The sequence below is a fragment of the Impatiens glandulifera genome, chromosome 7 (genome assembly GCF_907164915.1).
Source record: "Impatiens glandulifera chromosome 7, dImpGla2.1, whole genome shotgun sequence".
Lineage (NCBI taxonomy): Eukaryota > Viridiplantae > Streptophyta > Magnoliopsida > Ericales > Balsaminaceae > Impatiens > Impatiens glandulifera.
Genome location: NC_061868.1, coordinates 10,503,342 through 10,531,225, shown reverse-complemented (window position 1 = coordinate 10,531,225; position 27,884 = coordinate 10,503,342). Strand labels below are relative to the sequence as shown.

Here is a 27,884-nt window from a genome sequence, read left to right as displayed (position 1 = left end):
CATTTTCAAAGATAATTCTCAAAATTCCCAAAACTTCACACGATAGTGAAAAATATATTTAAAAGCTTAAAGAAATCAAGTTTGTAATTTTCGGAGTTATAGAACTCTGAACATGACACTGCAAGGATAAACATTTTTTCAAACGGGTCCTAAAAATAAAATAAAAAATTTTGTTTGAAGAAAATAATATTTTTGAAAATTTTGAAAGTGGTTTGGATACTAAATCCTCATTTTAAAGTTGTTGTGAAATCTGGAAACAAACAAGACCTTAGAGTTTATTTTATTTTTAAAGTTTTAAATTAGAATAAAAGGAAAACCAAGCCCAGGGGCTCAATTAATAGGAAGAAAATAATTTAGGGACTATTTTAATTTTGAATTAAATAATTAATTCAAAGTTAAAGTATTTAGGCATATTTAAAAATAAAAGAAGCTCAGGGGCCATTTTGCAACTTCCAGAGAAGTTGGAGGAAGTTGAATATAACAAAGTGTGAACAAAAACCCGCCGGCTCTCCGCCTGTCTCCGACGACGTAGGCGATTTCCGGCAGTCCTGCACCTACGATCGAAGACTGTACGAAGACGACGCTTCGCCAGTCCGTTCTTCTCGCATAACCTTCGTCTTCATCCCGCCGCCGTACGTTGCTTTGATTCGGACGAATCCTGATCTCAAAAAAAAAGAAGATCAAGATGTTCTCCCCAATCTGCAGGACAACCAGATGTCGTTCGGATTTCGTCCTGCTTCTGGATCGTTATAGAGCTGGCTGCGATAGTTCGTCGGGTCTCCAGGAGTTCGCCTGCACACTAGGATCTCCTTTAGCTCCTCACAAACAAGACACCAAACGAAGAACTGCTGCAAAATCTCGCCTGCGTATTCTTCCTTTGAGACGAAAACAACTCTCGCGATTTCAGCAAGGTGAAATCACGATTTTCAAGCAGAAGGAACTCTAATCTCAACCTAAACCCTAAGCTATTCCTAATCTAATTCTACAAGTCAGGATTTAACCAACAACCAAAACAAAATTAACAACAGAAAATTTAACAAAACAAACCGATGCCTCAATTAGATTCCTAAAGTATAAATGGCATCGGTGTACAGACTGATGTCTCAATCAATTACTCAAGGATAAGAATGTTACCTGAATAGCAAAGAGAAGTGAAATGAAAGGAGGTGTTCAGATATTAGGGAATGTGGAATCTGTTTCCTCCGTTCTTTGTGTTGTGCTCGTTAGTAATCTCTCTGCTGGGAAAATTTGATCAAATGAAAAGAGGTCATCTTAAAAAATAACCTTACTAAATTCAGTTTTTATTTTTAAAAATTTTAACACTTTTACTCTTACTAACTTTTTTTTTCTTTTTCTTTTTCTTCTTCCCCTTCTTTTTTCCGTCCAATTGCGATTTCATTCCTCCTTTCACCATCCAATTCTCTCGTCTTCTTCATCCTCATCATAAACTCATATCCACTAAGGTTTCTTTCTCCCTTGATTTCATCAAAACTAGGGTCAGGGTTAACAAGCGAGGTAGAAATGAGTTTTCAAGATCTTAAAGCAGGACGACCGATAAATTCAAAGCGAGGTCTTCTAAACAGCAATCAAGATCCTACGCAAGTCGTTGCTTCTGGTATTTTTCAGATTAACACTGCTGTTTCTACTTTCCATAGACTTGTCAATACCCTAGGAACGCCCAAAGATACTCCCAATCTACGAGAGAAACTGTATGTATATATGTTCATTATTGTTTGATGAATTGATCTAGGAATTAGAATTGATTACTGCAATGACCATTTCAGACGGAAGACAAACGGAAGACAAGACTACACATTACACAGTTAGTTAAGGATACTTCAGTTAAACTTAAACAAGCTAGCGATACTGATCATCGTGAGTCATATTCTTTCATTCCAATTGATTCCAATTGATTGATTGATTATCTGAACTATATGATTGATCCTTTGATTTGGCAGATTAAACTGGCTAATGATTTTCAATTAGTTTTGCAAGAGTTTCAAAAAGCTCAAAGGCTTGCAGCTGAAAAGGAGACTGCAATTACTTTTACCCAGCTGGACGATCGCCGAGCCAGGTTAACGCTGAACAAACCTGAATGCAAGATTACTTTTAGGGGTTTAGTTTAGGATTTAGCGTGGGGGTTGAGCGTGGTGTGTGGGTGGTGCGTGGGCTTGGGCATGGGGCTTGGGGCTTGGGCGTGGACTTGGGTTTGGGCGTGGGCTTGGGCTTGAGCGTGGGCTTGGGCGTGGGTGGGTCGTGGGCTTGGGCGTGGGTGGGTCGTGGGCTTGGGCTTGGGCGTGGGCGTGGGCGTGGGGCGTGGGCTTGGGCGTGGGCGTGGGCTTGGGCTTGGGCTTGGGCTTGTGCTTGGGCGTAGGCTTTGGTGAATCTAAATCACATATTTCAAGTTTGATTGTGATTTATCGATTTTTTTTTTATTTTTTTATTTTTTTAAAATAAATAAAATAAAATGTTTTGATTTTTATAATGCAAGAATGCAAAACATGAGATATAAATAGGGTGGGGAAAATTACCGATATTAAAGGTATATCGAAAATACTTTACCGTAATATATCAAAAATATCGACTTTTAAGGTATACCGAAAAAAAGGTAAGGTATAATACCGATACCGTAATTATTGGTACGGTAAAGGTATGAGATTTTTAAAATTTTGATATATCGAGATATACCGAATTACCAAAATAGTATTTATAAGTTAATATATATAATCCGGGAAGATTATCATATTTATAATTTTCCTTGTAAATATTTTTCATATTTATCATCTAACTTAAAATATATTATTTTAATACATAACCTTTAACATTGTTGTCAAATTTACACTATAATAGACAGAATTTATAACTCGTTAATATTTTGATAGGTGGACAACACATGGGATAATTAATTTGCCATGTCAATATCCACTTTTTAATTTTTAACAAAACTAAAAATTATATTTGTATTAAAACCAACAGACCGTTAATTCTCTTCTCTCAGTCTTCTCTTCTCTCACAGTCTTCTCTTCTCTCACAGTCTTCTCTTCCACTCTATCTAATGAAATTCACCCAAACTTTAGTCTTTTCATTTCAATCCGATCCGTTTCTAGTAAAACTTCACATTTTTGTTTCAGATTTTGATGATGATTTGAGCAAATTCTTCTTATTCCCGGACATTCGCCATAATTTCTACTCAAACTTCACATTTCTGATTTAGGTTTTTGACAATCGATGATTATGTTCGCTGGTTCTTCCTATTCTGTGACGCCACTATTTCTATGCAAATTTCACATCTGTTTCAGGTTTCTTGATGATTTATGATGATGGAACTGGTTATGTTTCAGGTTTCTTGATGATTGATGATGATATGAACTGGTTCTTTCTCTTCTTGTGATATCCGTCATTTCGCTTTGGGTGGCGTCACGGGGCTTCTGTTCGTCTGGCATCGCGACAGGTCGGGTTCTTCTACTTCTTGCATTTCAAATTACAGTGAAGTAGGATTTCGGTCCTATCATTTTATTCACACCGAGAGGTGCGATTAGAATTATGGATTATATCCATTCGCTGTTTTGATTTTGGATCCAATAATTCTCTATTCTGTGATTTTGATACTGAAATATAGTAGATACTGTTACTATTCTCAGTAATTTTATATTTTGTGATTCTCATACTAAAATATAGTAGATACTGTTATTTTCTGTTCCGAAATTGGATAAGTGTTTTCTGAAACTGATTATATTACAACATAATCTGATAATCCAGTTCTAATATAGTAGATGCTGTTACTTTTCTGTTCTGAAATTGGATAAGTGTTTTCTGAAACTGGCTGTATTACAACATAATCTGATAATCCAATTCTAATATAGTAGATGATGTTACTTTTTTTTCTTTCTGAAATTGGATAAGTGTTTTCTAAAACTGGCTGTATTACAACATAATCTGATAATCCAATTCTAATATAGTAGATGTTATTTTTCTGTTCAGAAATTAGATAAGTGTTTTCTGAAACTAGATGTATTACAACATAATCTGATAATCCAATTCTAATATAGTAGATGTTGTTACTTTTCTGTTCTGAAATTGGATAAGTGTTTTCTGAAACTGGCTGTATTACAACATAATTTGATAATTCAATTCTAATTGTTAGCCTTTTTTGAAATTGCATAGCAATTGCTGTGTAATTATAGCCTTATCCGTTACCTGGCTGTTCAGGTTTCTTGATGATTGATGATGATGTGAACTGGTTCTTTCTCTTCCCGTGATATTCGTTCCAAGACTTCACCTCAGCTAGTTGTCAATATGGACAGTGAAAAAGAAAGGTATGTCTAGATTATTTTTACAATTTTTCTATTATAGAACTGTATGTAGATAGAGTTGAAAAAACAGTTATGTCTACAAATTTGGATTTTAAACATTCATTTATGTTAACTTATAAATGTTTGTCCTTATTTGTATTTAGATACTATGAAGTAATCTCATTTATATTATCATACTCTTATTAATTTGCATAATATCCCAATGAACTGAATTTTCAAAGATTACAAAATACAATATTATCACATAATAAGGAAAGTTAAGATCTCGATACAGATTAATAAGAGTGGGATGTAGATTAATAGAAATGAGGTTACTTCATAGTGTTCAGTTGGTTAATTTATAAATGTTTAACAGTTAGGATCAATATTTATGTTATATGTTAAATATAGGAAACATTTATTAATAGTTGTCTTTTAAGTAAATCTAGACTTTAAACATTCATTATCGAGCTGAAAGGTTAATATGTAGACTCAGTGAAGATAGAATAACCCTAAACCCTAAACCCTAAGCTATTCCTAATCTAATTCTACCAGTCAGGATTTAACCAACCACCAAAACAAAATTAACAACAGAAAATTTAACAAAACAAACCGATGCCTCAATTAGATTCCTAAAGTATAAATGGCATCGGTGTACAGAACTGATGTCTCAATCAATGACTCAAGGATAAGAATGTTACCTGAATAGCAAAGAGAAGTGAAATGAAAGGAGGTGTTCAGATATTCGGGAATGTGGAAGTCTCTACTGGAATCTGTTTCCTCCGTTCTTTGTGCTCGTTAGTAATCTCTCTGCTGGGAAAATTTGATCAAATGAAAAGAGGTCATCCTAAAAAATAACCTTACTAAATTAAGTTTTTATTTTTAAAAATTTTAACACTTTTACTCTTACTAACTTTTTTTTTCTTTTTCTTTTTCTTCTTCCCCTTCTTTTTTCCGTCCAATTGCGATTTCATTCCTCCTTTCACCATCCAATTCTCTCGTCTTCTTCATCCTCATCATAAACTCATATCCACTAGGGTTTCTTTCTCCCTTGATTTCATCAAAACTAGGGTTAAGGTTAACAAGCGAGGTAGAAATGAGTTTTCAAGATCTTGAAGCAGGACGACCGAATAAATTCAAAGCGAGGTCTTCTAAACAACAATCAAGATCCTACGCAAGCTGTTGCTTCTGGTATTTTCCAGATTAACACCGATGTTTCTACTTTCCATAGACTTGTCAATACCCAAGGAACGCCCAAAGATACTCCCAATCTACGAGAGAAACTGTATGTATATATGTTCATTATTGTTTGATGAATTGATCTAGGAATTAGAATTGATTACTGCAATGACCATTTCAGACGGAAGACAAGACTACACATTACACAGTTAGTTAAGGATACTTCAGTTAAACTTAAACAAGCTAGCGATACTGATCATCGTGAGTCATATTCTTTCATTCCAATTGATTCCAATTGATTGATTAATTATCTGTACTATATGAATGATCCTTTGATTTGGCCGGCTAAGGGGACTGCTCCCAAGTAAAGACTGGTAAACTGGCTAAAGATTTTCAATTAGTTTTGCAAGAGTTTCAGAAAGCTCAAAGGCTTGCAGCTGAAAAGGAGACTGTAATTACTTTTACCCAGCTGGACGATCGCCAAGCCAGGGCGACGCTGAAGAAACCTGAATGCAAGATTACTTTTAGGGTTTTAGTTTAGGATTTAGCGTGGGAGTTGAGCGTGGTGCGTGGGTGGTGCGTGGGCGTTGGGCGTGGGGCGTGGGGCGTGGGCTTGGGCGTGGACTTGGGCGTGGGTGGGTCGTGGGCTTGGGCGTGGGCTTGGGCTTGGGCTTGGGCTTGGGCTTGGGCTTGGGCATGGGCTTGGGCTTGGGCTTGGGCTTGGGCTTGGGCGTGGAGCGTAGAGCGTGGGCTTGGGCGTGGATTCAATTGCATTTCAATTGCGTACCACACAATATGTAAAACTAATTTAATAAGCTTATTAATAAGTGGGGATAACTCAGTTGGAAGAGTGTTAGACTGAAGATCTAAAGGTCAGGTGTTTGATCCACCTTCACTGCAAAAGTTTATTTTCTATTGGAAATTTTAAACAAATAATGTGACATCCCAAGTAAAACAGAGTGATGATATAAGCATTGAAATGATTTTGATATGTATGAATTATTCTTTCAAAAGGGTTGTGTGTGCAATTTGATTTAAATTGGATTTTGTCAATTTATGTTTTGATAAAAAAAATAGGTATGTTAGTGAAATTCTATATTCTTCAACTTTCATATTCTATTAGAATGTCCAAATCAAGTTTCTTAAATTTTTTATTATATGAAATTAATAATGTACATGATGTTGTTACACAAATTTCCTCTTGTTTATTTGATGGAACTAGTTACACACATTTTTTTCTATAAAGCTTGCCTTTTAAACCTAACTAGAATCCTCTTGATGACAAGAACCATCTATCCTTTGATTGTGTGCATGTGTTCTTTGATAGTACTTTGCTCCTCCGAATCAATTAAAAGTGATGAAGGCGCAGTCATTTCAGAACCATCCACTCCATTAACTGTAACCAGCTTATTGTCAGATTCCTTGTAAAGCCAAGTCCATGTTCAACACATTCATGCATTCTCTAAATTGTAAGATATGAATGTCATAATATTAAGATATTAGGTGCATTTTCAAGAATACCATTTTCAAGATATTATGAATGTCGTAATAGTAAAATCATTACCTGTGCACTATATTGAGAAGACTGTAACAACATTGAACGGCCTGTCCATGTAGAGTACCATTCTTATCTCCAATTATTACTCTCAAAGCACGGGCATCATAGACTTTGTTAATTCCAACTTTTTTTCGTTTCTCATGACAGTTTTATCAATACAGATGCAGTATGAGGAAAAAGAAAAGGAAGTAACCATGCAACTCACTGGGACATAAAAATAAAAAGTTTTATCAATACATATGCAACACCAACTGGTTAATCAAATAACTCAATAGGATTAAATAATGTTGCTTTCTTTGGTTCTATGAATGGATTCACTTGACAGAATTAAGTACTAGGAGCAGAAATATCACAACTGATTAATTGTAGAAACATGTTTGAATGAAGGGATGTCACATGATTTGTTTAAAATTTCCAATAGAAAAAAAAACTTTTGCAGTGAAGGAAGATCGAACACCTAACCTTCAGTCTGACGCTCTTCGAACTGAGTTATCCCCACTTACTAATAAGCTTATTAAATTAGTTTTATATATTGCGTGGTACGCAATTGAATTGCAATTGAATCCACGCCCCACCCACGCCTAAGCCCACGCTCCACGCCCAAGCCCACGCCCAAGCCCAAGCACGCCCAAGCCCACGCCCCGCCCACGCCCAAGCCCAAGCCCCGCCCACGCCCAAGCCCACGCCCCGCCCACGCCCAAGCCCAAGCCCAAGCCCCGCCCACGCCCAAGCCCACGCCCAAGCGTACGCCCACGCCCAAGCCCATGCCCCACCCACCCACGCACCACCCACGCACCACACTCAACCCCCACGCTTAACCCCACACTCAATCCTAAACTAAATCCCTAAAAGTAATCTTGCATTTAGGTTTGTTCAGCGTCGACCTAGCTTGGCGATCGTCCGACTGGGTAAAAGTAATTGCAGTCTCCCTTTCAACTGCAAGCCTTTGAGCTTTCTAAAACTCTTACAAAACTAATTGAAAATCTTTAGCCAGTTTAGCATTAGTGATTTTTTTAGTAGCCTGCCAAATCAAAGGATCAATCATATAGTACAGATAATCAATCAATCAATTGGAATCAATTGGAATGAAAGAATATGACTCACGATGATCAATATCGCTAGCTTGTTTAAGTTTAGTTGAAGTATCCTTAACTAACTGTGTAATGTGTAGTCTTGTCTTCCGTCTGAAATGGTCATTGCAGTAATCAATTCTAATTCCTAGATCAATTCATCATACAATAATGAACATATATACATACAGTTTCTCTCGTAGATTGGGAGTATCTTTGGGCGTTCCTAGGGTATTGACAAGTCTATGGAAAGTAGAAACATCGGTGTTAATCTGGAAAATACCAGAAGCAACAGCTTGCGTAGGATCTTGATTTCTGTTTAGAAGACCTCGCTTTGAATTTATCGGTCGTCCTGCTTCAAGATCTTGAAAACTCATTTCTACCTCGCTTGTTAACCCTAACCCTAGTTTTGATGAAATCAAGGGAGAAAGAAACCCTAGTGGATATGGGTTTATGATGAGGATGAAGAAGACGAGAGAATTGGATGGTAAAAGGAGGAATGGAATCGCGATTAGACGGAAAAAGGAAGGGGAAGAAGAAAAAGAAAAAAAAGTTAGTAAGGGTAAAAGTGTCAAAATATTTTAAAAAATGTTTAAAATAAAAACTGAATTTAGTAAGGTTATTTTTGAGGATGACCCTCTTTGGAGGGTCATTTAATCAAATTTCCCCTCTGCTGCAGCTTTTAGTTCATGTCCTCTCCTCTGGACTTCCCCCTTTGACTCTTTTTTATATTTTATTTTTGAATTTTATCCACCAAATGAACCTTTTCTTGACAACTTTTCTTCAAATAAGTCCCATTTCTTATTCAATGAGCACGAAATTTTTATGACCAATTCACAACATGACAAACTTGAATCTCTCTTTTGAATTAGTCCAAATGGTATTTCCTAACCCGAGTTATAATTTTCCAAAGTTCTTCAACCATTTAAGCTTCAACAATCCCTCAAACCTTGTACCCGCAACTTAATGTGCCCTTATCTTTGGACCCATGACTCCTATCATGATGAGGGAGTAGGCGTTGGAAAGGTGATAGTCTTTCTCACAATTTTTGTGTTTTACAGAAATTCTAACACGGTCTGTGTTGATCAGGAAAATAACTATACCGAAACATGTTGATTCACGCACCAGTTTCACTACGAGCAATCTAGGGTGAGCTGTGTGACAAATTGGGGGGACTACTTGATATCATTGAAAAACTAACTCAAAGAGATTTTTAATGGTATCTCATAAACTCAAAATGGACCCGTGGTTCAAGAGTTATGAATATTAGAAGTATAAAATACGACCATTTAGCTCCTGAGATTCAGACCTGGAGTGTTGCCTCTTTTGTACTGATCGAGCGAGTGCCTTAGTGGTCGATCCAAGGTTTGGGGACGGTGCCATTCGAATAGGATGTGAATCAGCTTCCCAACTCAAGTTGAATTACCCAAAATCATCAACTGCAACTCAAGTTATGAATTTGTAAGTGGAAGGGTGTCCAAGTTGATCTTCTTACGAACAATCTTCATTCATGTTGATATTTCATCTAGACAGGAGCTTCATTGGACATCGGCATGAAGACTCATCAAGGGGACTTATTCCTCTTGTCAAAACATCCAAAATCATTGAATTCCATCAAGAATTGAAGTTGGAATGAATTTATGAAATTTTGGGTTCATTGGTAGCTTAAAAGGGTTCCAAAGGTAAAAAATTCATCTTTTTCAAATAAATCCTTTTTCAAAGAATCCCCCTTTGTCAACTTCAAAATATTCAAAAGGTCGGTCAAACACTTCCCACGCCCATTAGATTTGTATTTTACCCTTCTTCAACTTGGGTTGATTCGTCGGTTGACGAGTTGATTCATCGTTCACCCATTCTTTCGACTTATCCTCTTTTGAGCACCTTCTGCACATATTTGACATCAACATTATACTCAACAATTTCTAGTGCTGGTTATTCTAAAGGTACGAGGGGACTCGATCTTGAGCATTTTTGAAAATTTTCCTTTAGATCATCGGTTTTTAGACTTTTCTGAGCCAGTTTTCAAAAGACATTTTTATTTTTTGGTTTTTGCGGTCAATAAACAAGCATGAATATTATATTAGACCGAATTTTTTATTTGATATCTAAGGTGTAAAAATAGGGTGTCTATAGAATGCCCCTCTTAGACAGAGTTTTGAGAAAAGTCTCAAGTTTTCATAAAACATGTGTCCAAGTTTGAACAATAGGCACCGTATTTTTTAACCCGAGCTGAATGAACAAAGAGAAAAGAAAGATACAACCCGACATTGTATGTCCTTCATTGATTTTCTCGTTTAGCCTTTACACATTCGAAGGAACCAGAGGCATCAACCGCGCAACGAACCTCGTGGTGTATCTGTAAGAGAAACCAAACATTAGAACAAGTTTCGTATCAAAGCTTACATAAGAATTAGAGGCAGAAAGCATCCTGTCATGATCCGATCTAACAATAGATAGTCATGAGCCATCTTTTCACAGCCCATCTCGTGTGAATTCTCATCAGGTGGAATTTCACGAGTAATAGCTTGCAAAACAAGGGAAACACAATGATAAGGCATGTAGGCCATTGGTTCAACAATTAATTAACAAACTTCCATCGTACACCCTCATCGAGGGAACCTACAACTCGGAGTGTCATTTACAAATTTTATCGGTCGACAAAATAGTTGTACGATAAAACCTTCGGGAATCATATACCCTTCCGAGGGTTTTCTTCAACAAAACAACATAATCATTTACCTTCAAATGATTTAAATCATCAAGGCCAAAATAGTCTCGATGAAGAAGATAGCATGCCACAATCCGCGGAGGATCCTCGTGGCTTCAGGCATTCATAAAAAAATTATATATTTTTTCTTTTGCTCGCATGAACACCTTATCAATGGTATTCACGACGATTAAAGATAGAGAAAACAATCGTCTCCCGAGTGCAAGAGCAAATCGAAGCACAGTTTTTTTCTAATGAAGGATTCTCTACTACAACCCCCCTTAGGAATTGTAGTAGCTTGAACCTTAAAGAAAAAAGTTCTCGTGTGAACACCCAAACGATGGTATTTACGACGATCAAAGATAGAGAAAACAATCGCCTCCCGATTGCAAGAGCAAATTAAAGCATGTGTTTTCACTAATGAAGGACCTAGTACTACAATCCCCTTAAGGAATTCCAGTTAAGGGATAGGACACAACAACAGAAGGGAGTTGAATGTTGTTGAGTTAATCTTGACTTTCAACTCGGTTTTAATCCTATTAGGGACTTAAAACCTGTTTTTTATTCTACACAAATTGTCGTAAGCTCTTGAACGGTTTCAAGGGAGAAAATGCGTGCTAGATTTGAAGTTACGGATGCAAGACAGAAAGATGTGGAAAAAATGACACGAGAGTTTTATGGATGTTCGGAGATAAAACTCATATGTCACCTTCTTATGTTTCCAGAAGGATTCCACTAAAAGACTTTGGTTTATATAGAGCCTATACAAACCCAGTCAGAAACCCGGGACTTAATAAATGCATATTCTGAACTTTTAGCACTCACTCTGTTGAACATACAACTTATGTTCAACTTACAACAATGAAAAATGCTCTCAGCTTATACGATATATGCTTTTATAATAGAGAGAGTAAGAACTTAGAGCTTGTGTAAATCTTTGTATGAACCGATTTTCGAACTAGGGAGATCGTCGTTGTACTTTGAAGATCTTTTATAGTGAAGTGTAGCAACGGTCAACTCTGAATCTTGGATTTTGAAATGACTGAAAAAGATTTACCGTATCTTAAATCCGGATATTCGAGGAATCGCTGTACCGGAAATATAGGGTCGTCGTTCATAAGTTTAGGGATTTGATGTTGTACTTTGATGTTGAGATGTAGGCAATGATCGACTCTGATTCGTAGATACGTGTCGACTTTCTAATGGTTGAGCACTTGGTGATAGTTGTAATAAGATGACTAGACAGTCTGCTTATAACCAACTCTATTGTCTACGGTGTGCTGATGAGCTATGCAGATAAGCAGAGCACTTCTTCAGACGACCGCTGAAGCAAGGCGTCTGCTCGTAGTAAAATGTCTACTCGCGGTAAGATGTCTATCCGAATTAAGGCGTCTACTCGGGGTAAGACGTCTATCTGAAGTGAGGCGTCTGCTCACGCTTCTTCAAACCATTGCGTTTGTTTGCTTCCTTCAGCTTTAAGGAATCTGCTCATCTTCTTCAAACTAACCCGTCTGTTGAAGTGAGACGTCTACTCGCGCTTATTCAAACTAACTCGTTTGTTGAAGTGAGACGTCTACTCACGCTTCTTTAGACTAACCCGTTTGTTGAAGTGAGACGTCTACTCGCGCTTCTTCAAACTAACATGTCTGTTGAAGTGAGACGTATACTCGCGCTTTTTGAGTTTTACTTGCGCATAAACATTTACACAACTTATTTTATTCACTTAGTCATCATCAAAACTATGTCGTATAATATTAAGCTTAGTTTTACCTAAGTTTATTTTAATCAATTAAAACATTTAATCTTAATTAATTATTTCTTTCTTTTTCTTCATTTAGTTTATTCTATCAAACACCCAAACGATGGTATTCATGGTTAAAGATAAAGAGAACAACGTGTGAACACCCAAACGATGGTATTCACGGTCAAAGATAAAGAGAACCACGCATGAACACCCAAACGATGGTATTCACGGCAAGAGGTAAAGAAAATAACACGTGAACACCCAAACGATGGTATTCACGACGAGAGGTAAAGAGAACAAGGCGTGAACACCTAAACGATGGTATTTGCGGTCAAAGATAAAAAGAACAATGCGTGAACACCCAAACGATGGTGTAAAAATGGGGTGTCTACACCCTAGTTTTGATTGTAAGATGACAAACAAACGACCCAAAAGTTTTTGAATGATAGCAGTCAAAGCACATTACAAACACATATTACAATTAACTTCCCCAGTATTCTCTTTAATCATTGATTCTCCTTTTTCATTTTTCTATTTTTCTTCTTCTTGGGTTTTTAGGATTTTCCGCTCTTCCTTAATTGTTTTTGCATATTTAGTGTTAGCATGTTGGAAATATTATAGAAAGCACATATGTGTGGTCTCCATTCATATAAGATTTCCATGACTGTAGACTTTTATTTCCTATCAGCTAATGTCATGTTCTTTGCCAGCGTACTTCGAGGATGCACTTTATTGCTTATTCAGAAAAAACAAGTTTCTCTCCTCCTTTTGTAATTGGGTCCATGTATAATGGTTTCTCCAATGAAATTGCAAAGTGACTTAGAGTTTCTGTCTTGTACATGTGTGCTGGAATGTTCCAAAGCTTAAACCATATATGAGTTGTTTCCTTTGGTTTACTTAGTAGGTTCAATTCTTCATACCATCTCTCCAGCTTCATACAGTTGAATCAAATATAAGTATGCCCATATTTTAGAATATCATTCAAGTTTGATCTCTTCTTGAACTGTAGAAAATAGTGATCATGTATGTTTACAGTGCCTTCTCTAGTCACTTCTGCTCCCATTGTTTCATTAGGACTTCTTTGGTGACTTTGATATTTTGTTCTTCCCTATGTAGTTTCCAAACACTACATTTTACCATTCCTTAACATATTTTTCCTTTACTTCAATTGGCAGTTTAAATTCAATAGGAGAATTGAGTACTTCCACTTTTGTTTTAGCATCGCCCATATATAATTTTCCTTTATAAGAATGATAATTTGTTTTCTTTCATGCATTATTTTTCCGAACTTCGTTTACTCTCCAGTTGGAATTGCTCCTAAAAGTATAGGTCTTTTATTTAGGGGACTTCATCAGCTCCCTCATTATTTCAACTAACCATCTTACTATCTTTTCATACTCTTCAATCTTCAGTAAATTATAACTTTTAAGATAGAGTAATTCAATTGGACGGTTGTTTGTAGCATTTTATCTTTGTTGAGCATAATCTCTCATTTTTTTTGCGTGCATCAGGTATTTTGTGATTTCATTTTTCAGTCCAAAGAGATTTTATCTTTCATTGTAACAAATTTTCCAAATTTCTTCTTTTTTCTCTTGTTTTTCTATTGTATTTTCTTCAGAATTTTTAACAGAAATTGGTTCTCTACCTTTGTTGCATTCCTATTTTCCATGGATAATTTTTTTAGCAATCCTATCAAATTCTTTTTGGCTGCCTCCCTAAAACCTCCATCACATATTCTCTGACTTCCTTATCCTTGTTCTTTTCTTTCTTCCCATTTTAATGAAAAACAGAACACAACAACAAAGTAGAACAATTATAGAACAAGATACACCGGAAACTATTGCTATTACAGAACAGGATAAACTAGAAACTCTAACATTCCAACCAAGTTTTGCAGATGAATGACCGTCTTAGCTATTAGAGTTGATATAGTGTTGATCGTGCCGATTGTATTTCAACCCGACAAACGGCATGCAATTTTGCGATTACGGTGGAGGGTTGATCTTCTGAATTATTATTGTTGTTGGATATGATGGTGCACGCGCATGTTCTTGATTTGACAAGCGACCCTGAGCGACTAGCAACCGCGATCACAACAAGCGAACCGCGACCTTGATACTGTGTCAATCGTTCTATTCGTGCTGATCGTATTTTTGTGATGAGAGAATTTGCTTTTCCTTTGCCGGAATTTTCACCGTAAAATATCTCCTTATTTCATTACACACTCTTAAATATGTCACTTATTACAATCTTAAATAGAGAAGAATGACAACTAATTTTAGGTGTTATTAAACTCTAACTAAGACCATATATTATGGTCACATAACTGGGTCTATCGGCCCAAATATTAAATAGTTAAAAAAATTTATCGCACTGCTAGCCTACGTAGGCCCAATCAAAACTCATTTGTGTCACCATAGCTCTAACAATCCTCACATTTATACGATAGTATCTTAAAATTAAAAGTAATTTTCAAAATTTAGATAATAACCATAATAGCTACCTCTTTCAAAAGCCCTATGAGGCTATGACCTTACTTAATAACCAATATCACCTAAGTTCAAACAAGACTCAAACTTAACACTTAACAACGGGGAGTAGAACGCCTTCATCATCATATCAACAATATTAATCATGCTAACATTCACATAGCAAAGAGAAATAACATCACATTAAAAATGATATTGCACATTAATATTAATATGGTTAGTTATTTCGTAAAACATTTAATCATTCTTTAGAAAAATATCACTCCACTGTCTTAAAAGACTCATAATTTATAAATCTTGTAAGCGGAGAGAAACAAATGAGTTATCATAATCATGTTTAAAATATATACAATTATCAAAATCACTTCTCTTCGAGTAATAAGTGACCATAGAAGAGTTATAATTTTTATACAACTACCTGACAATTGTTTTAAAACGTAAAAGAAATTTTCAAATAATAAATACAATCGTCACATCAATATTAAAACAATTAAATGCTCCCGATGCTACTATTGGCATAACAACCAGTACACCATAGGTTGGCCCATATGCATATAACAAATAACATAAACGAAATACATTTTATATACATAATACAACAAAAATTGTTTTTATCGAGACAAAAAAAGACTTTTAGCGGCGTTTATATGTGTCGCTAATATTCTTATCGACGCAAAATTTAGTTATGCGAGAAGTACAGTCCAGTAAAGTATCTACTGATGCATCATTAAGTGCGGATAATTAGCATTTATACGTTATTAATATATTTCCAAATAAAAGACTTCGTTTTCTAAAAAATAATTAATATAATAAACTATAAATATAACAATTTTAAATATTATCAATACTTAACACTTATATGTTAAATTGTTTTATAAATATATCATACATTCAACTTTTACCATTTAAATAAAATTAAAAAGCCATAATACTAATTTTAAACAATCAACAATTCAACCATAATAAAAAAAAGTATTGGACCATCAACCTCCATTTATTTCATATATCATTAAAATTTATACAATATTAAAATATTTTATAAGGCTCAATTTGTCCACTCCCAAATATACAAACTCATTTTCCGTTCCTTAATTTTATATTTTAAAAAATTCTCGAACCTATAATTTTTTTCTAATAATATATACTAGCTCATTTCACAGGAAAAAAAATAAAATTATTAATTTTGAAAATAATGTCGTATTATTAGATTCCAAAAATAATTAATTTCGGACAATTATCAAATAAAATTCAAGTCTCACAAATAATAAATAAGTTTATAAATAGAATATATGAGATAAATATATATTATTAACGTTTGTATAGATATGGTACTTTTAGTCATAACTCAATAACACTCATTTCCTTTAAAAATATTTTGTTATATATTATTCAAACTCAAGAAGATATATATGTGACAAATTCTCAATTCTTCAATATATATTATGAGTATTTAATTTCTTCAACAGATGTTTAATGTGTTGTAATGGATTAATTGAAGTAAGCTAACCTTTGTAATTAAAGTTTAATAGAGTTGCAATGAGAAAAATTATATATATAAAAATACATAAATAGGAAAAACAAAATATAAAAAATTTGATGAATCTAAATCACATATTTCAAGTTTGATTGTGATTTATAGATTTTTTTTTTGATTTTTTGATTTTTTTTAAATAAATAAAATAAAATGTTTTGATTTTTATAATGCAAGAATGCAAAACATGAGATATAAAATCGATTTGAAAATTGATTACTCAAGTGAAGTGAAGTTTTTATGTTTGGTCGTAATATGACACAACTTCCAAACATAACATCGGGTGTTCATAAACCGTTCAGGTGAAGTCACACCCACAATTCAGTTGGTCAATAGTTTAGTGGAGGAACCGATCGCACGTTGCTTAAATATAAAACTAAATATGCATAATTCAATTACAAACATAGTCGTTACTTATACTTATCTCTTAATAGTTAAAATTTTCAACCATAAAATTAAGATAAACTTGCAACTTTAAAAAAAAAAAAAAAAATTTATATGAAATTGATTTGTATGTAATTTTCCATTTTTAAATCGGTTTTTTCTTACCCATTTCAATAATTTGATTGTAATAAATTGATTTCATTGCATTCATTTTACTTTATTCTTACATGAAAACTCAACAAGTAAGGTTAAAAATAATATTTGTGGAGTAAAGCTGAAAATGGGCTGTACTTTTCCAATTAGAGTACCCATAACAGTCTTAATGAATATTGATGGGCTTTGTCTGACCATTTTACTTAATAGATGGTCCCAATATTGCCTATAAATATACAGTTGTTAATAAGCCCAAATCAAAGCTAACATTGCATGCCTCTTCAGTACATATTATTATTGTCCTATGTCTCTTTTATTTTATTTTCTTTTAACCCATAGTCACAATAATTCAATACAACCCAAATTTCAATTTTTACCATAAATTCAAATCGTCGCGACAAACCACAACCGAAGAAAACATGTCCTACGTTTCAAATCGGTCCCCTAATTGGTTACGACAACTCTTTCTTACCGGTTTATTTCGTTTATAATATTTTCGTGTTGGATTGTGAGTGGTTGATGAATGAGAACCGTTACCGTGTACCCTAGTATTCTAGAAAGCACAAAGAATCTTTGGAGAGGAAAAAGAAAGAGAAAAAGAAAGAACAGCTAAGATGGGTAGATTGGACCAATATCTAAGCTGGAATGTCCCTCAATGTGACAAGGCAATGACAGCAACTTCTCAAGAATTTGAACTTAAAAACACAAGGGATTTATTGAAACTCTCATAACAACATTCATGTATCTGAAAAAGAGCATCTTTCTTTCTTTTTCTCTTCGTTTATTGTATACGATACGTCGCATTCCCTAACGCAAACGCGGGCTATGATTAGATATTCACAAAGTCCGTTTTCAATGTCAAACACAAGGGCATTCATTCATTTTTTTTTTATTATTATTATTGAAATTGAAATTGAAAACGATTATGATTATGATTGCGTTGTATGAATAATCGTGTTGGAGTGGAAATAATTGACTGGTCTAAAAAATTAGAATTGATGAGTCTCTATTATAGGAATTATATATTAATCAAACTAGGAAACTTTGTTACTTCACTTTGTTTGGGGTAGCTTATATATAGTTCATGTGCATTAATATGAGATTTATTTCTTGTACTTTTTCATAAATGATTGGTTGGATGTTCTTATTTTGTTCTTAATAGCCTTCAATCTTGATGGAATGCTTTAAATTTGTATTATTGAATTTGATCATTATTGTTTCTAATAGTTCTTTTACACAATTATTATCACACTCATAATATCTAGGCCTAGTTGATTTTTGTGATTTTTTAAAATTATAATCAGATAACATGTAACAAATCATGTCATAACTTCTATTGTATTAATCTTTTTTTACATGGTTTTTTTAACTACATCCTCTCAAAATAATATTATGTACCCTCATAATAACTAGTTTATAACTAGTATTAAAAAACCTGGGTTTTCCAAAAGTGCCTAATTTAGGCATGATATTAGGTATTGAAATATGTAATCTCTATTTTAAACTTCATTTATTGCACCCCTTAAAATAATTTTTTTTAGGTTGGACTCCTATTGATACTCTCTTCTTTCATTTATTTTTTTACAAATAATATAAAATAATATTTATAAAATCAAAATAATTAAATAATAATTTAAATGTTAAATAGTAAACTAAGTTTGTAAAAATTAAAATTTAAATGAAATAGATCCAACAATTTTATTTAAAAAATTTAGGATGACCCTAAAGATAAACTTATTTGAGTTTCATAATGATGAGTGGAAGACAGAGCAAGTCGAACAAACCAATCAAACGGTATCAAAATTTTTTTATCAAGTAATATGAGCGACGTGAAAATTGTGATTGTCTGTGTTTGGTAAACAACGCCGAAAAAAAAATTATACTAAATAATAACTAACAATCTATATATAATTAAAATAATGAGAAACTCGTAAAAAAAATAATTGAGGAGAGTCTACTAGCTCCAATGAGTCTTTATTGAACAAATAAGAAAATAATTTCAGATTTGGTAACTTCTTCTTTTTTTATGCTAGAGGGTAGACAAACACAAACTCGAGAAAATATCACTGAAATAATTGGCATGTATGCGTAATAAACGAATCATTAAAGACTGATAATATTATTCGATTATAGAAACTTAAGACAATAAATCTGATCCAACTAAATAAAATAAAACACGAATACAAAATATGAGTGGTGGAAAGAGAAACAATGCACCATGCACTCTATGCTTGAAAAAATATTAGAAATGTTACATGAAAAAATGACTTTTTCAACTTACTTTTTTTTTTATTATTAAATATTATAGGTATTGCATTTGTAATAGGCCCGATTGTCCATTTGTTAGATAATTTATAAAATTTGATGCTTGTTCCTAATTTTAATCGTCAATATCTCGAGTAGTTCTAAAGGACTTTTAAAACTTTAAAAGATGAACGAACACAAGTATTATTGACAAAATCAAAGTTACAATTCAAAGTATAACAAAACAAAAAAAAGAAAAGAAAACAAATTCACAAACTATTGAGATTTTGAGCAAAGTTTGAAAGTGACTTGTTTTTTCTTCTTCTAGGGTTTATTGTGAGTAGAATGATGATGATGATGATGATTGGTTATGAAGCTGCAATTTTCTCAAAGAGACAAAGCCTATTATCTGAAAGCCTTGAAGTATAAGCAGATTTTTTATACTCAAACCAAGTAAACTCCTTATATAAACTATCTTCTGATCCTTTCATCAATGATGGCAATGGAGCTATCTTTTCACTTAAAGGTGGTCCACCAAAGTAAATCATTGATACCCTTGATTTTCTATTGTCTGCAACCACTCTATGCTTCACACTCTTAAATCTCCCATTTGTCATAACCTATCAAATCAATTCAAAAAAAACATTAATCTAGCTAAACTTACATAAAAATGAATTCTTTTTCCTTTTTTTCAATTGGGTACCTGGAAAGAATCACCAATGTTAACAAAGAATGAATTCTGGTCAGGTGGGATTGAAATCCAATGTCCTTCTTTAAGTGAAATTTGTAAACCAGAAGTGTTGTTTGATCTAAGAACAGAGATGATTTGAGGATCAGTGTGTTCTCCAAATCCAATTAAACTTCTTCCATTAACATCTTGACATGGAGGATAATGATTTAGTCTGAAAGCAGAGTCACTCTGTTCATCCATTAAAAGCTTACTGAAAACATTCTTTTCTTGAATCTTCAACCCATCAGCTAACAATTCAAGAATCAAACAAGCCATGTTCTTCACCGACGAGATGTAATCCGTCACGGCAGACCTGAAAAATCAAATCTTTACTAAAAAAGAACAAATTTTTGTTGTGTTTTTTAATTTCTCTCACTAAAAAAAGAACTCACCGGAAAATCTCAATGTTTTCTCCGAACACCGGCGCAAGTCCCTTATAGTTAAACTCCGGGTTGGTCGTTAACAGAACATATTCGACCCAACCCACGTCGCCGTTCGATCCTATGATTTTACTACCGTATCCGAACGGGTCGGGCGGTCCTGCCTTTTGTTTCTCGGAGAGAGGAAGTGAGAAGAATTTGACGGCCTGTGATTCGAGGTTTGAGATGAAGTCAGGGGAGACGCCATGGTTAACGACCTTAAAGAATCCGAACTCTTCACATGCTTTAACGAGGAGGGTTGTGGCATCTGGTTTTGATAAATCTATTAAAGGAATATTGGAAGAGATAAAGGAAGAAGAATTGGAACAGGACATGATGGGTACTGAGAAATGTTCGATTTCAGGTTTGGAAAGGACCACCATGAATGGGGGATTTGAGAAATTGAAAAGATTTTGTTTAAAGATGAATGGTTTTAATAACTGGAGTGGGGAGGGAGAAATGAGCAAATTGGTTTGGGAGTTCTACAAGCTTTGGTTATGCTATTTATAGGAGAGAATATAGAGGGGGAGAGGAGAGAGATGGGAGAGAAAAAAGAGAAACTTAAAGGGTTGTTTGGTTGGTGGTCTATCAAAGTAAGTAAATGAGAAAATTTGATGGGGCCAATAGAGAGAATCACTATTACTGTACAATCTTTCTAAAAAGGGTTGCTCATATTTGAAAAGTTTGTTACCAATGAGGTAAACTAGATCTTACCTAATTTTTTAAAAAATAAAAACATTTTAGTTCAAGTATATAAATATATATATATATGAAAATAAAATTTATTCAGGTAGTTAACTTACTAATTTAATTTTAAAAATAAAACATAACAACAAATGAGAATAAGAAAAAACCCTAAAACATGAAAATAAGAAGAAAAAAAATATATGTAATTCAACGTATTATCCAGTTCATAAATTTTAAAGAAGTTAATTAACTCCCCCGATCGATTTTAGTGATTTATTTAAACGAATCTCATCAAATATGATAATAATAACATTATAATTCGAATCGGACGACTTCGATAATTGAATATTTGACTTATTATTAGTCCATTAGTCCACCACAAAATAATTTAGATGTTTACACGGTTAGGTATGTCATATCAGTCGTCTCAATTCAAAATTTCTAATAACTATCGAAAGACTTAAACTTAAACTTAAACATCCTCTAGCGAATTTTAGTCACACTTTATAAGAAACTATATTACATAATTCAAATAATCTTACTTCAATGCATCTTGAGTTGACAATTCAAGTGGTAAGCTATTTAGCTCTAATTTAATATAGAATTATTGAAAATTAAGTTAACTATGTAAAAATATAATATAGATATAAATATTATGACAATTAAATTGATTTGAACCGCTCAAACATTGTACAAACATAATTCAAATAAAAAACCTTTGATATATATTCATTGTCAAATCTAGAATTGGTCTAAATTTGATCTTAGATTTTTGTAATTTTTTTCTCTTTTGAGTTTTTTTTAAGAAAACTACACTAAACTGTTTTCCAAAATATATATATATATATATATAGTTTTGATTTAATATGAATAATATATTATGATAGCATATATTGTTTATTCAAATAATCAAATTAATTTGATTCATGATGGATGAATAAATGTTATATGTATACTAATTTAATTTTAACATTTTATTTAATAAAATAATTATTATTATAGTATTTTTGCAATTGTTTTTTTGTTTAATACTTATTTTAAAATTATAATATATAGATCATTAGATTAGAGGTATAAGGTTAAATATTTAAACAAGTATCAACTAATATAATTAATGTAGTAATACCAAACTCATCCAAAGTAGAATATATATATATATATATATATTATGTTCAACTAATAATAAATTTATTTGAAATTAATGTCTAATAATTCACATCAAACCATGCCTAAAGTCACAATATGTATTGATTATTTAATCCCAAAACATGAACATGATAACATTTTGATTAAAGATAATTGAAAGTACCTATTAATTTTAGCATGTTTTCATGGACCCAAAATGAAGTTAACGGTTTCCTTCTTTTTCCACTTTTTTTTTTTTTTGTTTTTTTTTTGGGTGGTGAAGTTAATATAGATTTTCATTTCAACTTAAACATATTATTTAAATCATCAAATAAAAAATATATATCAATACACTAAACTCTTTATATTAACATAATCTCAAATAACATACTTTTCAATAACTTACCCATCAAGAAGATTATTTAAATGATAGGAATCCGAACACGTCTTTAATTTATTCAAATAATAACAAAAATAAAATTATAAGAGACAGTGAAGTTAGATTGACAAGGATAGCTAACTCTCATAGTAACGGTTGACTCATTGCCCCGTCATCATCCCTCAATATTGCCAGTTGCAACCAAATTTCTTAACCTTGTTTGGTTCGGTTTATTCGAATAAACTCGTTTATTTAAAAATGGTTGATGATGGTTAATTTTAAAGAAATGAGTATTTTTTTTTAAGTAAAATTACTTAAAATGTATTAATATATAATAAAAAATATTTTAATATTTTTTTTTAATGAATTGAATTATATAATTGATGAGAAAAATTAAAAAAATTAATAATTATGATAACCAACCAAATAAGACTTTAATTTTCTTCCTAATTATATATTTGCCATAATCCAATTTTCTTTAACATACTCAATCTAGGATTACTCAATTTAGATTCTATGATAATTACCATTAATTGTCACCTTAATGTCCTTTATCTATATTTTTAATTATATATCAATCAAATCGTAACCATAAATAAATAATTCAATGGTCACATGTTTGAAATTGTTATTATTACAATGTTTATATTTAATACTCAATTCTAATATAACCAATCTTCAGTCCAACTGGTTTGATATTTATTTTTTAACTTAATATTTTTTTTTTCACTTTATCTATTTAATTATTCATTTTATTCATCTAAAATTTTATTTAATATATTTACTCTCATCTTTCTATTTCATCTATTTAGGAGATAAAATTATTATTAAATTTAAAATAAAAATAAATCAAATAAATATTTTACCCAAAACTTATATAAAATAAAATAAAAACTAAAGATCAAACAAGTTAACCTAGCTAGGTGTACATGATCCATTTAAGGCACTTTGATCTTGAGTTTTTTTTTTTAACTTTCTTTTTATTATATTAATATTATTTTATCTATCCAATCATGAATTCATCTATTAAAATATTGAAATGTCATTATTTTATTTTTTATTAATTTTAAATACTAAATAAATATTCTAATAATTTATCCTTAGCAAATTTCAACTAACTTAATTTTGTAAACAAAATTAAAAAAAAAAATCTCTAAAAATTCAAAATCAAAAAGACCTACGTACATATATTACTTATTTTTAATTAGTTGATTTTTTTTAATTATTTAAATAATTTATTATTTTTCTGTAATTATTTAATTTAATTTATTAATTAAAATATTTTTATTATATATTAATATAGATATAATTTGAGGTCTATATTCATTTTGATACAAAATTGACTTAAAAATAACTTTATAAAATTGAAAAGTTTAACTTATAGAGGGACCAGCCCTATCTTCCCCGTAGTTGAATAATTAATCATATATATATATATATTTATATTTTAGTTCAATATATAAAGGATAACAATTATTTGAATAACTTGAATAGATAAAAATATAATAATGGAAATAATTTTAAAAATGTGATAAAAAAAATTATAAAGATATTTTAAAGGTATTTTTATATTTAAATAAAATAAAATATAAAATATTTTAATTAATTAACTGAATAATATAATAAATGAAAAATATTAAGATGATATTTAACTTACTTAATATATTTAACTTAAACTATTTATTTTTCAAAATAAAAAAAAAAATCCTATAACTTATGAAGTTTGAAAAATGAAAAAAAAAAATATTAGAGAATAAATTTTTATTTAAAAATAAATAAAACACAGATAAAAGTATATAGATGATAAATTTGATTAAAATATATACAAATATTCTTGACTTATTATTACGTATGGCCGACCCATCTTATCGGTGGGTCCACAATCCACAACCATGAATCGATACTACTTTCAGTTTTAGAGAGAGATTGATGAACCTTGTAGGGAGGAAGGAAGATTCCTTTTTTTTATTTATTTTTGTTTTTTTTATCTATTCATTGTATCATTGATGTACGGTTGTTTTCATTATTTGAGGATTTTATTGTTTTTTTTTTAAATATTGTTCAGTGAGAATGTAAGTTATTTTTTTTTTATTGGGTTGAATTTTTATATTTAAAATATAAATGATATAAAAGTAAAATAAAAATATTTAGATATTTTAATTGATAAATTAAGTAATGAAATGATTTAAAAAATGTGATATATAAGTTTTAAGTAATATTTTTTTTTAAAAACACATTCATTTATAATATATTAAAAAATATCTTCAATAACTGAGGGAATAAATTTTATTTAAAAAAAATGATAATATGAGTATTGAATCTATTGATAGCCTATTTCAAAACACAAGTTTATTATTTTTGATAAAAAAAAATTATCAATTTCAAAGATTAAATTGAGTGAACCAAAGAAATAGTTCAATATTTTTCTTCAATTAATATGTTTTGAATTCATAACATTTTAAAAAAAAAAGTATATGAAAGGAGAGTATGAATTGTTTTAGTCACATCAATGGCATTATATCATTTGTTCATTCACTATCCTATATAGAAGTCTTTGGGATATTCTTTAGAGTATGCTCGTTAGTTTATGATAAATATATTCAAAAGAATTTCAAGTATTTGTCCTTGTCCTTGGTGAGGATTCGAATCGAGCCTCTACTCTAAGGCCTTGTTCTTCAAAGATTTTTTATTTAATCTATACCAAATTAATTTTTCAATCAATCACTTTTCACCAATCACATCACTCATTTCATTAACCAAAATACTAAAATACCCTCTATTTTAAATTATTATTTTTTATTTTATTTATATATATCAATACCCTTTAAGTCATTTACCAAATATAATCATCACCTTCTCAAAATCATCATCAATCATTACTTTTTTCTCTCTCTAGATTATTCAAATAACCACAATCCGAACAAGCCCTAACTAAGACCCTTCTATGGATTAATCTCAAAATTTTAATATTTTTTTCTTTGAAAATTTAGAAAATGAGTATGATTAATCCACATTATCGTAACTCTCATTTTAAACTGTCAATAAAAATCAAACAAAAGAATAAAGCACAACTCTTCACTTGAGCTATCTTTTCAATCAATAGGAAGACATTTTGAGTGTGTTTTTTTTTTATTATAGAAAATAGTTAATGTCATCTCATTAAAAATCTCAAAAGTTGAAAGATAAAAAATTTAAATTAGACAAACCTTAGATATGATTAAAAAACTACAATCAAAAGACCCTAAAAAAATCTAATTAATATCATTCGCAAAAACAAACGGAGATTACAAATGAAAAAAATACAATCAAAAAATAGATCTTGACTACCCCAATCAGTGTGTTTATTTTCATATAAATTTGTTGCGTCATAAGACCTTCTTTCTCTTCTCTTTCTCTTTCTCCTTTCCTTTTGCGATGCAAGGAGATTTAATTGAAGAAGAAGACGAGACTTGCTTATTCTCATTGTGTAATCTTTTTTTTTTGTACGAACTCGTGTTATCTAATAGAAATTGTTCTTTTTCAGGACTTCAAGGTTATTCTTTGTTGTTCTTCACTTAAATTTTAGGATTCTTGCATTTATTTTCTTCCGCATCAACTTTCGTATCATCTGCATCAGCCTTGTTATCATTTCTTTCAACTTGATTAGTCTGAGTATCTTCTTCCTCTACTACAACTTGACTTATTTAAGAATCAACTTCCTTCTTTTATCTCAATCTCTGTTTTATTACAACCTTTATCATCTTCTTAATCAGAGTCTCTTTTACCCTCTTTCCTTCAATCACATTGATTTCTTCCTTTTCGGAGTTCTCATTGACTTCAACTTCTTGCTCTTTCTTTACATTTTTCTCTTTAATGTTAGACACCTTTGTTTGATTTTCTTGTTTTTCTCCTTAGCTTTTCAGTATTTTCCGCTATTCCTCCTTAGTTTTGAGCACATTCGTATTGACATGTTGAAAATTATTGCAGAATGAACACCTGTGTGACATCTATTCATAAGTGATTACCCTAACATTATATTTTTCTTTCCTGTCAACTACTATCATTTTATCTGACAATATGTTTCGAGAATGCACCTTAATACTAATTCTAGCAAATAAAAGATGTTCTCCTTTTTCAGTAATTGAGTCTATATATAATGGTGTACTTAATAAACCTGTAAAATGACTAAAAGCTTTTAAAATATATATATGCATTGTTTTATGTTAATTGTAGAAGTATTTTATTTTATAAAAGTATATTAATAAAAAATAATATTAATTTCTGAAATAATTAATTTAACGTCTGGAACTAATATGCTTAAATTAATGATGATCTGATAACTTATATAATATTTTTTTTACAATACTACCGACAACAGATAACTGTCACAATAACATAACATGAATTTTATTTTATGGACATGATACATTATTATTATTATTATTATTTTTATTATTAATTGTATACAATCATTTCGGTTAGACATGTCGATTGATCGGACATATAATATAACTAATATACATTATCATTATTTTATATTTATATTTATATTTATATTTAAATTAAATTAATTACTCACTCACGGTTAGTAATATTTTGTTAAATAAATTTTAATTTTAAACCAAACAAGATAAATAAATATATTATAGGATAAAAATAAATACTTTTTTTAAGGTTAGTATGACCTCCCATTAAAACTTATTTAAAAACTTATTTATTAATTTTAAGATATTTGATTCAAAACTCTAAAAAAAAATTCATTCAATCTAAATTACTGTCAAACTTTATAAGAGAATTAATAGGTGAAGTTTGATAGCACGATACTAAGTTAGGCTTAAGGGTTTGTAATTTTTTTTCCCAATATTTTCTAACATCTTTTTATTTATTTATTGTAATAATGACCTGTCTAATAATCTTTCTAGACATTATACTTAATTTGACAATTATTTATATATAAATATATATATTTATTAAGAATGAGAATATTATTTCAAGTTATATATATATATATATATATTAAAATGTATATTAAAAATATCAAAATCCGATTAATCATAACCTAAAAATAAAAATAAATAAAATATTACTCAATATGTTATCAATCTTATATGTTCTCTAAAATAACGATTAACATGAATAATACTAATCGAACGACTATCATAATTGAAAGTTGGACAATTTTTCTCTAATCAAATAGTACACAAAAAATTAATT

At 31.2% G+C, this 27,884-nt stretch overlaps 2 protein-coding genes, 1 non-coding gene and 1 pseudogene across 3 annotated transcripts; 3 read left to right on the top strand and 1 right to left on the bottom strand.

Moving 5' to 3' along the window:
* The first annotated feature begins 1,521 nt into the window (after positions 1-1,521).
* LOC124946310 (syntaxin-23-like) lies at positions 1,522-3,350 on the top strand. Its single transcript, XM_047486872.1, has 5 exons — positions 1,522-1,659; positions 1,751-1,822; positions 1,959-2,074; positions 3,215-3,299; positions 3,342-3,350. Exons 1-5 carry the CDS (start codon positions 1,522-1,524, stop codon positions 3,348-3,350), a joined length of 420 nt encoding a protein of 139 aa, XP_047342828.1.
* Positions 3,351-5,388: 2,038 nt separating this feature from the next.
* On the top strand, positions 5,389-6,012 carry LOC124946309 (annotated as a pseudogene).
* A 286-nt stretch (positions 6,013-6,298) lies between these two features.
* Positions 6,299-6,371, top strand: TRNAF-GAA. Its single transcript has one exon. It is a non-coding gene; the product is annotated as a tRNA-Phe (tRNA).
* Positions 6,372-19,530: 13,159 nt separating this feature from the next.
* Positions 19,531-20,969, bottom strand: LOC124910190 (gibberellin 2-beta-dioxygenase 1-like). Its single transcript, XM_047450802.1, has 3 exons — positions 20,474-20,969; positions 20,055-20,394; positions 19,531-19,971 (listed from the first exon to the last, which is right to left on the bottom strand). The coding sequence occupies exons 1-3, from the start codon at positions 20,881-20,883 to the stop codon at positions 19,720-19,722; spliced, it is 1,002 nt and encodes a 333-aa protein (XP_047306758.1). The 5' UTR covers positions 20,884-20,969; the 3' UTR covers positions 19,531-19,719.
* Between the last annotated feature and the right edge of the window lie 6,915 nt (positions 20,970-27,884).